The sequence below is a fragment of the Macaca mulatta genome, chromosome 6 (assembly GCF_049350105.2).
Source record: "Macaca mulatta isolate MMU2019108-1 chromosome 6, T2T-MMU8v2.0, whole genome shotgun sequence".
NCBI lineage: Eukaryota > Metazoa > Chordata > Mammalia > Primates > Cercopithecidae > Macaca > Macaca mulatta.
In genome coordinates, this window is record NC_133411.1 from 143,462,343 (window position 1) to 143,475,617 (window position 13,275).

General features: G+C 51.5%; 1 protein-coding gene across 23 annotated transcripts in view; it reads left to right on the forward strand.

Annotated features, from left to right (window-relative positions):
• JADE2 (jade family PHD finger 2) overlaps positions 1 to 13,275 on the forward strand; it is a 58,501-nt gene that overhangs the window by 21,185 nt on the left and 24,041 nt on the right. For all 23 annotated transcript variants that reach the window (XM_015140936.3, XM_078005196.1, XM_078005201.1 and 20 more), the window contains exons 4-5: positions 6,790 to 6,947; positions 12,903 to 13,063. In XM_015140936.3, coding sequence (XP_014996422.1) covers positions 6,790 to 6,947; positions 12,903 to 13,063 — 319 coding nt within the window. The remainder of the gene's footprint in view (positions 1 to 6,789; positions 6,948 to 12,902; positions 13,064 to 13,275) is intronic.

Genomic DNA, 13,275 nt, shown 5'->3' on the forward strand with positions numbered 1-13,275 from the left:
GATCCACTTCTATAGTTGGAAACATCGCTGCTCCCGCCAGCTGGAAGGGCCTCTTGGCCTCTGGGACTTGTCTTGCAAAAGAAATGTGTGTAATAAATTCTCTTTAAGAGCAGGAAGTGCTGCTATCCTCATGAAAATAAAAGAAAGACATGTTGAGTGGGTTTTTTTTTTAAAGTATCTTATGAACTTAGCCTAGTGGTAGCTTGAAACATGACTGGGCAGGGGGTAGCTATTCTTACAGCCCTTCTCTCATATTTATACTGAATTTAGCTGCATAAGTTTGCTCTTGGCTAAGACACTCTTTATCAGGTTCCGACCCAGAAGAGACGTTTTAAAAGAAGAGCTCTCCGTGTCTTGCAGGCAGTATTGCTGTGGTTAGACAGCGGGGACTTCACGCAAGTGGTTTCACCTTTCTGAATCTCAGTTTCCACATCTGTAAGACGGGTAATAGGAATTAGGGGCCACAATGTATGTAAAACTTTAACATAATACTTGACATGCCTTAACACGGCAATTACCTTTCTCTATTAGCTGTTGTTTCTAATGAGATGAGGTGCTCAGAAAACAATTGTGATGAGGTTGGCTCTTTAAGTACAGAACTTCAAACGTTCCTTGAGGGGTGAGGAGGAAGCGACCACTTCTAACTCTAAGGCCACTTCTAGCTCTACGTTGGGACTTTTAGTGTAGACAGACATCCAGGAGAGATTGTCCTGGCCAAAGCCATTGTGATTGGCTTTGGGACAGTGACCAAGACCAGTTTCTCAGTTTCACCTGGAAGAATCCTGCCAGCCTCCTGCCTCTTCTCTCCCTGCTAAGACAGGGCAGGAAGTTTTATACTTTAGTTGTACTTCATACAAATCCTGGGATTCATTCATTCATTCACTGACTCTTTCCACAAGCATTTCGTTTTTGTTTTGTTTTGTTTTGTTTTTTGAGACAGGGTCTCACCCTGTCACCCAGGCTGGAGTGCAGTGGCATGATCTCGGCTCACTGCAACCTCTGCCTCCTGGGCTCAGGCAGTCCTCTCGCTTGAGCTCCCCAAGTAGTTGGGACTACAGGCAAGCCACCATAACTGGCTAATTTTTGTTCCACAAGCATTTTTGAGTACCTGCTGTGTGTCAAACACTGTGCCAAAAGCAGGCACAGTGATAAACAGGACACATGGAGTCCCTATCTTCTTGCAGCTTGACTATTAGGAGAGATGGACATTAAAAATATAGTTACACAAATAGGCCGGGCATGGTGGCTCACGCCTGTAATCCCAGCACTTTGGGAGGCTGAGGTGGGCAGATCACTTGAGGTCAGGAGTTTGATACCAGCCTGGCCAACATGGTGGTGAAAACCGTCTCTACTAAAAATATAAAAATTAGCTGGGCGTGGTGGCAGGTGCCTGTAATCCCAGCTACTCAGGAGGCTGAGGCAGGAGAATTGCTTGAACCTGGGAGGCAGAGGTTGCAGTGAGCCGAGATCGTACCACTGCACTCCAGCCTGAGTGACAGAACGAGACTCTGTCTCAAAAAATATATATATATGCACATATATATATACATACATACACACATATATATATATATATATAATTACACAAGTAATTATATTTTGTAGCGTGATAACTGCTGGAGCTTTTCTCTTCAGTAACTAAATTTCCTCTTGGTACCTCTTAGTTTGAAATACTCTGTGATACAGTAATTCCCCCCTTGAGAAAAGGAAGCAGAGAACCAAGGTCCCAGGATGAAATGTCCAAATCATAGCTACAAATCTTGAGATTGTATATTAAACCTTGTAGCCTGGTGTCTACTGGCCATATGGTTAGTGCACAGGGAAAGTTGCCTTTTGTCATTATCTTTATTTGCTTTTGGAGGTCACTCACGCTCTGCCTTCTTGCAGAGTTCTTCCTAGGGAAATATGTACAGAAAGCTAGACTTTTGAATGGTTGTGATCTGCAGTCTCAGAAAAAGACGTGAAGGCAAAACCATGTGACGTGTTTCTGGAGCAGTGTCCCTGCATCTGGGCAGAGCAGTCTTTGGCCCCCTCCAGGGCTACATTGGCACCCCTAGCACTGTTTGAAGAAGCTACAATTAACATCTCCCAAGCAGCTCAGCAGAACTTGGTTGCTAGGCAGCAGACCTTTAAAGACAATTTGTCAATTTCTGCCAAAAGAGAGAAAAGTAGTAAACATTCACATTCTAAGAAAATTGCTTGTTTTCCAGCTTCCAACTTTCTTGCCACAGCAAGGCTTCTCGTTCATCAGTGTCCATTTTATTCTTTATTTAGTTTTCATAAATCATTCAAAGGAGTTTTAGGAGAATGTTTAAGCCTTTTTCAGGCCTACCTCCTGGAAATTCAGCACAAAATGATGTTTAGGTTACAACTGGCTGCCATATTTGTGGGCAGTTTTTATATAAATGCACAGAGGCTCCTTTGGAAGGCATGGAGTACCCAGCTGTAGTCTTGGACAGCAACCAAAGAAGGAGGTGGCTGGCTCATGGAAGGATCTTGAGTCATTCAAGATTTCTCAGCACCTAGCATGTGCCAGGCCCTGCTTGCACTGCTGGGCTCCAGCCCTGCGGCTCAGCCAGACCTCACTGAGCTCCCCTTCTGGTGGGGAAGACATGGCAAAAAAAAAAAACCAGGAGATTCTAATACAGGGGCTGTAGAACTTCAGACAAAGCCCACAACCCAGCCTAGGATTGGGGAAGGCTTCCTAGAGCAGATGTGGGCTGGACTGAGACCTTAAGGATGAAGTGTGCCAGCTTTACTCTGGCAAGGGAGTAGTGTCCCAGGCAGCGTTCTCTTGTGTGCAAAGGGTTAAAAGTGCTTGGGAGACTGCAAGTGCATCCATGTGGTCACAGGGCCTCATTGGCTCTGCAGTTCAGTCTGGGCACAGTGGGAGGACAGTGGAGAGCCACTGGAGGCCTCGGAACTTGCAAAGACCGCCATCGGATTTGCGTATTTCAACCCTTGGAGAAGTCACCTGATTTGGCTTCAGTTTAACTCAAGGGCATTAGGCAGTGAGCACATGGCCAAAAGGGGCAGGGAGAGCTGGATGGCTCAGGAGTTGTGTTGGCCTGGGTTCATTTGCCACTTCCAGTGCGTAGACCTTGGGTGGGTGATTTAACTAACCCAGGTTTCTCAACTGTGAAATAGGGATGATGGTAGTACTTACCTCACAGAGTGGGTGGAGGGGCTAATAATAGATTAATTCAGGAACAGCCCTTACACTGTCACTCTGCACACAGTCTCTCCAAGTGTGGGCTGACACCATTATGACAGGGCTGCCCTCCCTGTGCGTCCATGATTCCCGCCTGCTAGAGCCCTTAGTGCCCAGTCTGCCACCCGCTCCCTGCGTGACCCAGGATGAAATGTGAAACTCTCTTGGAACGAGACTCTTTTGTCTTCCCTGAATCTCCCTAACTGTAGTGGGAAGGGACTCTGAAGTTGACCCTGGGAGCCCTTCCTGCTGTGAGTTCTCAGTGCCAGGCCTGGTTCTGGGTCTGGACCATGTCTTCCCAGCTGGTGTGGTGGGACACTCTGGTCTCACCCACTCCACCCTGGGCTGAATGCTTGTCCTTGAGCTTAAAGCCCAGCAGAACAAAGGCTGCCTGTTGCTCAGAGGCGCTTGTTCAGGTCCATGTGGTTGGGGATTTTGGCCACTGGGTTTATCCATGCGGTATCTCACCCTGTTCATGGGGATTCAGAAAGCACTGCCAGGAGCCCGTTAGGGGCCTCAGATTCATCAGATAATTCCCCCAGGGAGGCCCTCATATTCAGTGCCAGGCACTGAGAATATAGCCGACAGCAGGATGAGGCATGGCAGGGGAGATGACAAGAAACCAGCAACATGAGTCGACCAGGTAGTGCTGGAAAGAAAATGGGGTGAGATGGAAAGTGGCTCAGTCAGGCAGTCGGCACTCCCTCAGTTGGTGATCAGGAAGGAATCCCCGAGGAGATGCCAGTTAAGTTACAGCCCAGGGCCGGGCGCAGTGGCTCATGCCTGTAATCCCAACACTTTAGAAGGCTGAGGCAGGTGGATCACTTGAGGTCAGGAGTTCAAGACCAGCCTGGCCAACATGGTGAAACCCTGTCTCTATTAAAAATACAAAAACTAAGCCAGGTGCGGGTGGCTCACACCTGTAATCCCAGCACTTTGGGAGGCCAAGGTGGGTGGATCACTTGAGGTCAGGAGTTCGAGACCAGCCTGGCCAACATGGTGAAACCCCGTATTAAAAATACAAAAATTAGCCATGCGAGGTGGCAGGTACCTGTAATCCCAGCTACTTGGGAGGCTGAGGCAGAAGAATCGTTTGAACCCAGGAGGCGGAGGTTGTAGTGAACCGAGATTGTGCACCTGCACTCCAGCCTGGGCAACAGAGCAAGACTCTGTCTCAAAAAAAAAAAAAAAAGAAAAACAGTTATAGCCCAGGATGAGAGAAGAGCAAAAGGTTTCTAACCCACCTGTGCCTCTTTAGAGGGCACATAGTGACACTGGGCTATTGTAGGGTTGATTTCTAGGGCAGAATGATGCACTGTCCCAAGTGGGTGGTTCTCCATGGCTTCAGAGCATCAGGGCTTGGGATGATGCAGCACTTGGCTTGCTTGGGTGGGGAGAACTTTGAGGCAGTTATGAATCACTTTGGGGTCAGTTCTTCCTTGCCAGGTCCTGTGCTGGGGCCCATAGGGAAATAACCCAGCCCCAGCCCTGCTGAGCTCGGCAGTCTCCAGAGGCCTTCGGTGGCATGGGCCCCTACTGAAGGGCCCCCTAAAAGCACCCAGTGCCTGAGTGTGCCCTCTTGCATTAGCTTTCTTACTACTTGCTAATAAGATATGCAAATTACCAGGGCTGTGAAATCTTAGCCACATTCCATCTTCTGTTTAATTAGCATTTAATTGTAATCTGGTTTTAATTTTTTCACACTGGCATCCTAATTAAATGTTAGGGTGTTAGTCCTAACAATTAAATTATATTGGCAAGTAGAGTCTTCAAGAAACTTGACCTTTTTCAAGCCAGGGCCGTCTCCAGCTAGATGAAGCAGACGTTAATTAGATTCTGCAAGATGCTGCTTCCAGGCCCCTCAGTCCACCCATTTCACTGTTCTCCTTGTGGTTGTGGACCTAGTTACAAATGAGGCGCACATAGCAGGCAGAGGTTACCGCTGAATCCGTCTGTCATGAGGCTACGGAAGGCTGAGTGAACTGACTTAGCCCCGGGCACAGCAGTGGGTGCTGACTTTTCCAGGGATGAATGTGGGGTTGAAGTTTGGTCTGAGGCCTGGAGTACTCCTTGAAGTGGTGTCTCTTGTCTCAGTGATGTGAGTTCTTTAACTTGTGATTCTCAAGTGACAATGATCACTGGGAAAGTTGGTACCTGAGCAAGTCACATGGTGTCTAGAGGTGCCACCACATTCCACAATAGCGCTTTGTTGGGGGATCACAGCGGGATCAGGTGACTGGGGCAGGAGGCGTTGCCAGTGCCAGCTGGGGCAGAGTTTAGAGCTTGTTCTGAGGTGGAATTGGGGTTGGAGGTGGGAGCAACGGACTAAACTCTGGGAAGAGCAGTTTGCCCCAAGTGAGCATGTGCTCGGGGTGTGACCACTCGTGGCTTTGCCCTGAGGAGTTTGGGCTTGATTAAGAAGGAAGACAACCCTGTCCTTCCTGCCTTCCTACCCGGCCCCCGACACACAAAGCCCCTGTCGAGTTAGGAGAGTGTCCTTGTTCTTGAGGGACTTTGGAAGTCCCAGCTCATGTGAAGCCGCTATCTAGGCTGCCCTAAGCCCCGGCCATCCCCCGGCTGTTTGCATAAGGTTTGCAGAAGGCCTTTCCTGGGGTTGGCGCCCTGTGGTGTTTTACGCCTCCACTTGTGTCTGTGGGTGCAGAAAGATAACATGATTGTGAACCTCCAGTGGAAATGTCTTGAACAGTCACATAATGGCAGTATTTTTTATTTTATTTTATTTATTTATTTTGTTTTTATTTTTTGAGAAAGGGACTCACTGTCACGCAGGCTGGAGTGCAGTGGTGCAATGATGGCTCACTGCAGGCTTAACCTCCTGGGCTCAAGCAGTCCTTCCATCTCAACCTCCAGAGTAGCTGGGACCCCAGGCATGTGCCACCGCACCCAGCTACTTTTTTAATTTTTTATAAATATGAGGTTTCACCATGTTGCCCAGACTTGTCTCAAAATCCTGGGTTCAAGCAGCCCTCCCTCCTCAGCCTCCCACAGTGCTGGGATTACAGGTGTGAGCCACATTGCCTGGCCCTTTTTTTAAAAAAAATTCTTTAATTTTTAAATGTTTTGTAGAGGCAGGATCTTCCTTTGTTGCCCAGGCTGTCTTGAACTCCTGGCCTCAAGCAATCCTCCCATCTCAGCCTCCCAAACTGTTGAGATTACAGGCATGAGCCACCACGCCTGGCCATCAGTATTGCTTTCACATTAGCCTTTCTGTCCTCTGAGGTTTTCCTCTTTTTATTTTGATTTTTGCCTTTCTCTGCCAGTCTTTCTCTTTCTCTCGTAGGTCCACTCCCATCTATCCCTCAAACTCTGTCCTTTCATAGGTCAGAGCAATGTGAATTCAGTTCATCACATTTATGGAACATCTACTGTGTGCAAAGCATGTGCAGGGATCAGAGCTGTGTTATTTATTGTGCTGATTGCTTTTATGTCATCTTATTTGTAAGTGCGCAGGCAGAATGCCCACTTGAGTTGCATGTATCTGCGTCTTCCTCTGGCCTGTGGGGCAGACTGCCCTGAGGCAGTCTGAAGTCACTCTCTTCCCCTCTTGCCCCTCACAGGTTTTCCGGACAGACTTGATCACAGCCATGAAGATCCCGGACTCATACCAGCTCAGCCCGGATGACTACTACATCCTGGCAGACCCATGGCGACAGGAGTGGGAGAAAGGTGTGCAGGTGCCCGCCGGGGCAGAGGCCATCCCGGAGCCCGTGGTGAGGTGAGCCAGGCAGCCCAGGCTAGGGGGCCGTTGGAACAGGGGAGGAAGGGGAGGCTGCTTTCCAGGTAGGTGACCTACCAGTCCTGGAATTCCTTTCTAGTCCGTCTCTATTCTGTATTCCATTCCCTTGTCCAACAAACCATTGAAATGTTCCAGAAATACTGGCAGTTTACCTGAGAGGCTAGGGGGTTGGGCTCGGGCTTGGCTGTAGAGCCAGAATGCTTGCGTTCATGTAGCCACTCATATTCAGTGTGGCCTTAGACCATAAATGTAATCTCTCTGGGCCTCAGTTTCCTTATCCATGAAATTGGAATGCTAACAATAACTAACCTACTCATGCAGTTGTAATGTTGAGATAATGGAATGAAATGACGCATGGAAGGCACTTGGCACCAGGCCTGGCACACAGCAAGCACTTCGTAATGTCAATCCAAACTGGGCCCCAAAGCGGTTCTTTTTTCTTTCTTCTTTAGAGACAGGGTCTTACTCGGTCCCCCAGGCTGGAGTGCAGTGGTACAATCTTGGCCCACTGCAGCCTTGACCTCCCAGGTTCAAGCAATCCTCCCACCTCAGCCTCCCAAGTAGCTAGGACTACAAGCTCAGGCCACCACGCCCAGCTAATTATCATGTTTTGTGTAGAGATGGGGATTTGCCATGTTGCCCAGGCTAGTCTTGAACTCCTGGGCTCAAGTGATCTGTCCACCACCTTGGCCGGCCTCCCAAAGTGCTGGGACTGCAGGCAGCTGTAAGTCACCGGGTCTGGCCTTTTTTTTGAGACAAGTTCTCACTCTGTTACCCAGGCTGGAGTGCAGTGGTGCAATCTCAGCTCACTGCAGCCTCGACCTCCCAGCCTCAAGTGATCTTCCCACCATAGGCACATGCCACCACACGTGGCTAATTTTTTTGATTGTTGGTAGAGACAGGGTCTTGCTCTGTTGCTCAGGCTGGTCTCTAACTCCTGGGCTCAAGCAACTCTCCTGCCTCAGCCTCCCAAAGTGCTGGGATTACAGGCATGGGCTACCATGCCCGGTGCCAAAGCAGTTCTGATCAGGGAAATCTCCAGACTTTTCACTAGTCTTTAAGAGAGAGATAAAGCATACTTTTTTTTTTTTTTTTTTTTTTTTTGAGACGGGGTCTCACTCTGTCGCCAGGCTGGAGTGCAGTGGCGCAATCTTGGCTCACTGCAACCTCTGACTCCTGGGTTCTTGAGATTCTCCTGCCTCAGCCTCCCGAGTAACTGGGATTACAGATGCGTGCCACCATGCCCAGCTAATTTTTTGTATTTTTCGTAGAGATGGGGTTTCACCATGTTAGCCAGGACGGTCTTAATCTCCTGACCTCGTGATCCGCCCACCTCGGCCTCCTAAAGTGCTGGGATTACAGGCGTGAGCCACCGCGCCTGGCCTTAAGCCATGCTTTTGACTTCTTGAACCTTTTAAGGGAGTTCTTAGTGGGGGAGTCAAGTGCCTGGCGTACAGCAGATGGTCAGGAAGCCATTGCTATTACAGGCCTCTGGGTAGGTTCCCCTGCCAGGGCTGGTTCAGAGATGAGTCCTCTGGGCTTTATACCCTTCTGGTCTCATGAGATGGAGAGACTTCTGGCCGCTCTTGTCAGGAGGTAGCCACGTGGCCCTGGGTCTTGCCTCCAGCTACGGAGTTCAGCCAAGTGCTTTTTTTTTTTTTTTTTTTTTTTTTTTGAGACGGAGTCTCGCTCTGTCGCCCAGGCTGGAGTGCAGTGGCCAGATCTCAGCTCACTGCAAGCTCCGCCTCCCGGGTTCCCGCCATTCTCCTGCCTCAGCCTCTCGAGTAGCTGGGACCACAGGCGCCGCCACCTCGCCCGGCTAATTTTTTGTGTTTTTAGTAGAGACGGGGTTTCACCGTGTTAGCCAGGATGGTCTCGATCTCCTGACCTTGTGATCCACCCGTCTCGGCCTCCCAAAGTGCTGGGATTACAGGCTTGAGCCACCGCGCCCGGCCGCCAAGTGCTTCTTTATGCAACCTGGGAAACCCTCCAAGTCATGTCTCAGGGCAGAGGGGTCTTGTGTCCTGGCCTCCCCCACCCACCAGTCTGCCTGGTCTGGGCAGCTTGGGTTTTTGGCTGTCTACTCCTGGCCTTGGCAACCTTGTGGCTCTTGCTCGGTCCCATGTAGACCATGCATGGGGCAAAGATCACAGCTGTTACCTCCCTTGACGTTGGCACCCTCGTTTCCTGGCAGCTGCAGCTATGATTGGATCACGGGCACAGCAGACTCGAAGCACCAGTAGGGTGCTCTGTGGGGATTGGAAGGGGAGGGGGCAGGCAATCCTGTTCCAGTGACTCCTGATGGCTGAGTGTTTATTAACACTTGTCTGGGGCCTTCTGAGAATCAGGGGTGCCCCAGGCCTCTCCAGAAGTGAGAATATGTATGCCAGGTCACTGCCACAAGTACCAGTGCCCAGGGTGATGGGGGACGGGCAGGCCACCAGGTGGGCAGAGCGAGGTCAGTCTTGATTAGGCTTGGCCCAGCAGTCTGTCCTCTCTACTTGATGTCAGTGTCAGTTGGTTCCGGAAACATCTCCTGGCCTGGGTAATTAATTGCAGATGCTTCCATACCAGTAGCTTGGCTTCAGTCTGCCTGTAGGGTGCTTTATCTGTTGACATCAAGAAGAGAGCACGTGTTCCAGCTGCTTTGGCTTTACTAGGTGCATTCCCAGCATAGGCATGGCTGTGCTAAGCTGATGTGAGCCAGGAGCTCCTGGCCTGTCCGTGATCTTTGGAGAGGACGGACTGGGGGTGGGGAGGTGCTCTCTTAGATTCATCTCCACGCCTCTTCTGCCGCTGTCTGCCTCTAGCCACTCCATCCTCCGGCACCTCCCACTGCGCAGCCCTCATCTGGAAGGCTGCCTGGTAGCCGCCAGGGTCAGAATTGTTAGAGAAACCCTGTTCTTGAGGACTGGCTGTGCTGAGCCTGTGTTCATCTTTTCATTTAACAATCATATTAGCTTTACAAACTACATGTGACTGTCCCCATTTTATAGATGAGGAAGTTGGGAAATTCTGGGGAATTCCCTGCAGGGCCACCAGGCCTAGTGGGCTGGGCCAGGAAATCAGAGGCCCCGGGAACAAGCCCTGGGCTGCCCCTGTGAGGCCCAGAGACAGAGCGCTGTGCCCCCGTCATCCCTGCAGGCTGTTTCTGGCTGCCCTCCCCCAGCTGCCACCCCAGGCCCCCTCTGTCCCTTCCTCCCTGGCCTTTGGGTGGGTCTGCCCACCTCATGGTCTGAAATCTGTCTGAACAATGAGCACTTGTCTCGCCCTTCTCCAGACTGAATTGAGTGAGGGCCTGTCCTGCCCCTCACTGCGGCCAGAAGTCTCAGCCAGGGCAGAACCGACCTCTGGTGTGTATCTGGTCTTCTGGGGTAAAGACCCCCTCCCCTCCCATAGATCCCAACCAGCTGCTGCCCTCCTCTCAGCTGACCTCCATCCTCCTGGCTACAGCTGAGGGTGAGGGCTTGGCCTAGGGTCAGGTCAGTCCACGCCTGGTAGGAGAACTTCCTTCAGAGCCAGAGCCAGAAGGGGGCAAACAGATGAAGAGGAGAGACCCAGGAAGCACAGCAGATACCTTGTGGTGTGAGTCCCTTCACCCTGACTCTACAGAAGCAGCACAGTGATCCTGATCCCAAGAGGCTTGGCCAGGTGGCCGCTGACCAGGCAAGCAGATGTGGGTAGTTATGCCAGGAAGTGGTGGGCATCCGGACACCCCCACTCAGCATGTGCTTAGGGCACAATCAAAGCCGTTCACAACCAAATTACAGGCTGCATTTTTAAAAGAATGTGTTTATTCAAGTAACAGTTTCACGGGGAAAGGCAGAATTGTGTTGGACCGAGGGTATTAGTATCGCTTCCATATGGAATCACCTGTTAGTGTGGGGTGCGGCCATACCATGATCATGACCTAGGACCTGCCTTCATTTGGGCCTCTTGTGTGGGCAAAGGTGGTGCCAAGCCCCTTCCCCTTCTCCATGCCCCTTCGACCTTACATAGACCTTCCTCCTGGCTTGGAGGCCATTCTCTCTCAGGAGAGAGACTCCCCGTCTCCTTCATCCTTCCTGCCCTTTTTGCTGACACTGGGTGTGGTGGTGGGGAAGCCCAGGAGCCCTTGCCACAGCTCTGCCATGTCTCTGTGCCATCTAAAGCCCTGCCCCTCCCTCCCTGTCAGCGCTGAGTCACAGCTTCTGGCAGCCTTGCCCCCGACCCCAGGATGCCTCTCAAGTAAGGGGCCTCTCCACCCTGGCAGAGCTGGCCAGATGGAGGCCAGGCTCCGAAGCAATAACCATGGCAACCAGTGGGGATGGGAAGAGCTGGCTTTTTGAACTGGCATCAGGAACTGAGGGGCAGCACACAGCTGAGCCAAGAGGAAACCATGCCCTCCTGAGGCAAAATGCCCCCTATATTCCATTTCAGGAGAGCGGTAACATCCCAAGGTCTCAACACACACATACACACACAAACACACCACACATCACACAACACACACACATCACACAGCACACACACACACACACACACACACGCACACAGTAGTTACTGTGTGCCAGACACTTTCCTAAGAGCTTTGCAAACATTAATCCATTAATCCTCTCACCAACCACATAAGGTAGATATTATTACTATTATTATTTTTGAGACAGAGCTTCGCTCTTGTTGCTCGGGCTGGAGTGCAGTGGCGCGATCTCTGCTCACCATAGCCTCCACCTCCCAGGTTCAAGCGATTCTTCTGCCTCAGCCTTCTAAGTAGCTGGAATTACAGGCATACGCCACCACACCTGGGTAATTTTGTAGTTTTAGTAGAGATGGGGTTTCTCCATGCTGATCAGGCTGGTCTCGAACTCCCGACCTCAGGTGATCCACCTGCTTTGGCCTCCCAAAGTGCTGGGATTACAGGCGTGAGCCACTGTGCCCAGCCTGGTACTATTATTATTGACCCATTTTGGGGGATGGGAACACTGGGGCCCAGAGAAGTTGAGTGACTCCCAGAGTCACACAGTAAGTGGGGAAGCTGGGCTTTGAGTCCACACCCTGCGGCCAGGCCTTTCCAAGCTGCCTCAGCAGCAGAGCTGTGGCTGCAAATGTGGGCTGAGCTGGGAAGGGATCCTGGGACTGCAGCAGGCAGGATTCTTTGTATCCAAGGGATTTGACTTCCATCTTGGTCATGGGGCCGGGTAACACCGTGTAGCAGGACACTCACTGCTCACATGACATTGTGTCTGGGAGAAGGGCAAGGTGGCATGTGGACCTTTTGTCTGGAAAGGGTCACCCTAGGCCACAGCCGTGTAACCAGGTAGGGCTCCTCCTTATCTCAGAGGAGAGCTGGCCTCAGTTCTACTCAAGTCAGTGGGGTTTTCAGGCTGTTGGTAAAAAGGGGGCTTGGGCTTCTGGGAGTATGTAGACAACCCCTGCCTTGTCCGCAGCCTTGAGGGGTATGCTGAAGGACCTGGAGTCCAGCTGGCACTACCTCACTTGTTGCTGACACAGGCCATTGCCCATGACGGCACATAGGACACCTCCTACAGGCCCTAGCAGGGTTAGATCCAGACCACGGGGCTTTAGCTAAGGCCCAGCCACCCTGATGGGAGGAAGTGGATGAACCCTGGGCAGGTGGATGTTTATAGGGTGAGCAAGGCTGTGGATCAGCCCTGACTCCCATCCCTCACTGTGCCCTACTGCCCTTTGGGTCTTCTCTGTGCTGCCTGTTCATCCACTCAGTCTCTGAGTCACCCTTAGAGACTCATCTGAGTCTGCAGGGTGGGCAGATGGTGGAGGAAGAAATGAAGGAGGGGGTGGAAGGAGGTGGGCCCTGTGTAGCATCAAAGCACACTTGTCCATCAGCTCCTGAGCTGGACTGGTCAGCTCCCTGGAGCCCCTAGGGCAGCAGGCTGAGGGCCCCTCCCTTCATGACATTTTGTCTTGATTTTCTAGGATCCTCCCACCGCTGGAAGGCCCCCCTGTCCAGGCATCCCCAAGCAGCACCACGCTTGGTGAGGGCTCCCAGCCTGATTGGCCAGGGGGCAGCCGCTATGACCTGGACGAGATTGACGCCTACTGGCTGGAGCTCATCAACTCAGAGCTTAAGGAGATGGGTAGGTGACCACTGCATTAAGAATGGGATCAGGGCAGGGCAGGGAGGGTTTTCTCCCCATCCCGAGAGGGGCAGTGGCCCAGGCATGGATCTGGAGGGAGCGTCCATACTGCATTACTGAATGGTGACCTGACTGGTTAGTGTCTCTGTGCCTCCTGAAGTTTCTGCAGCTGTCAGGTGGGGGCAATAATAAGCACATCAGTTGCAGGGCTC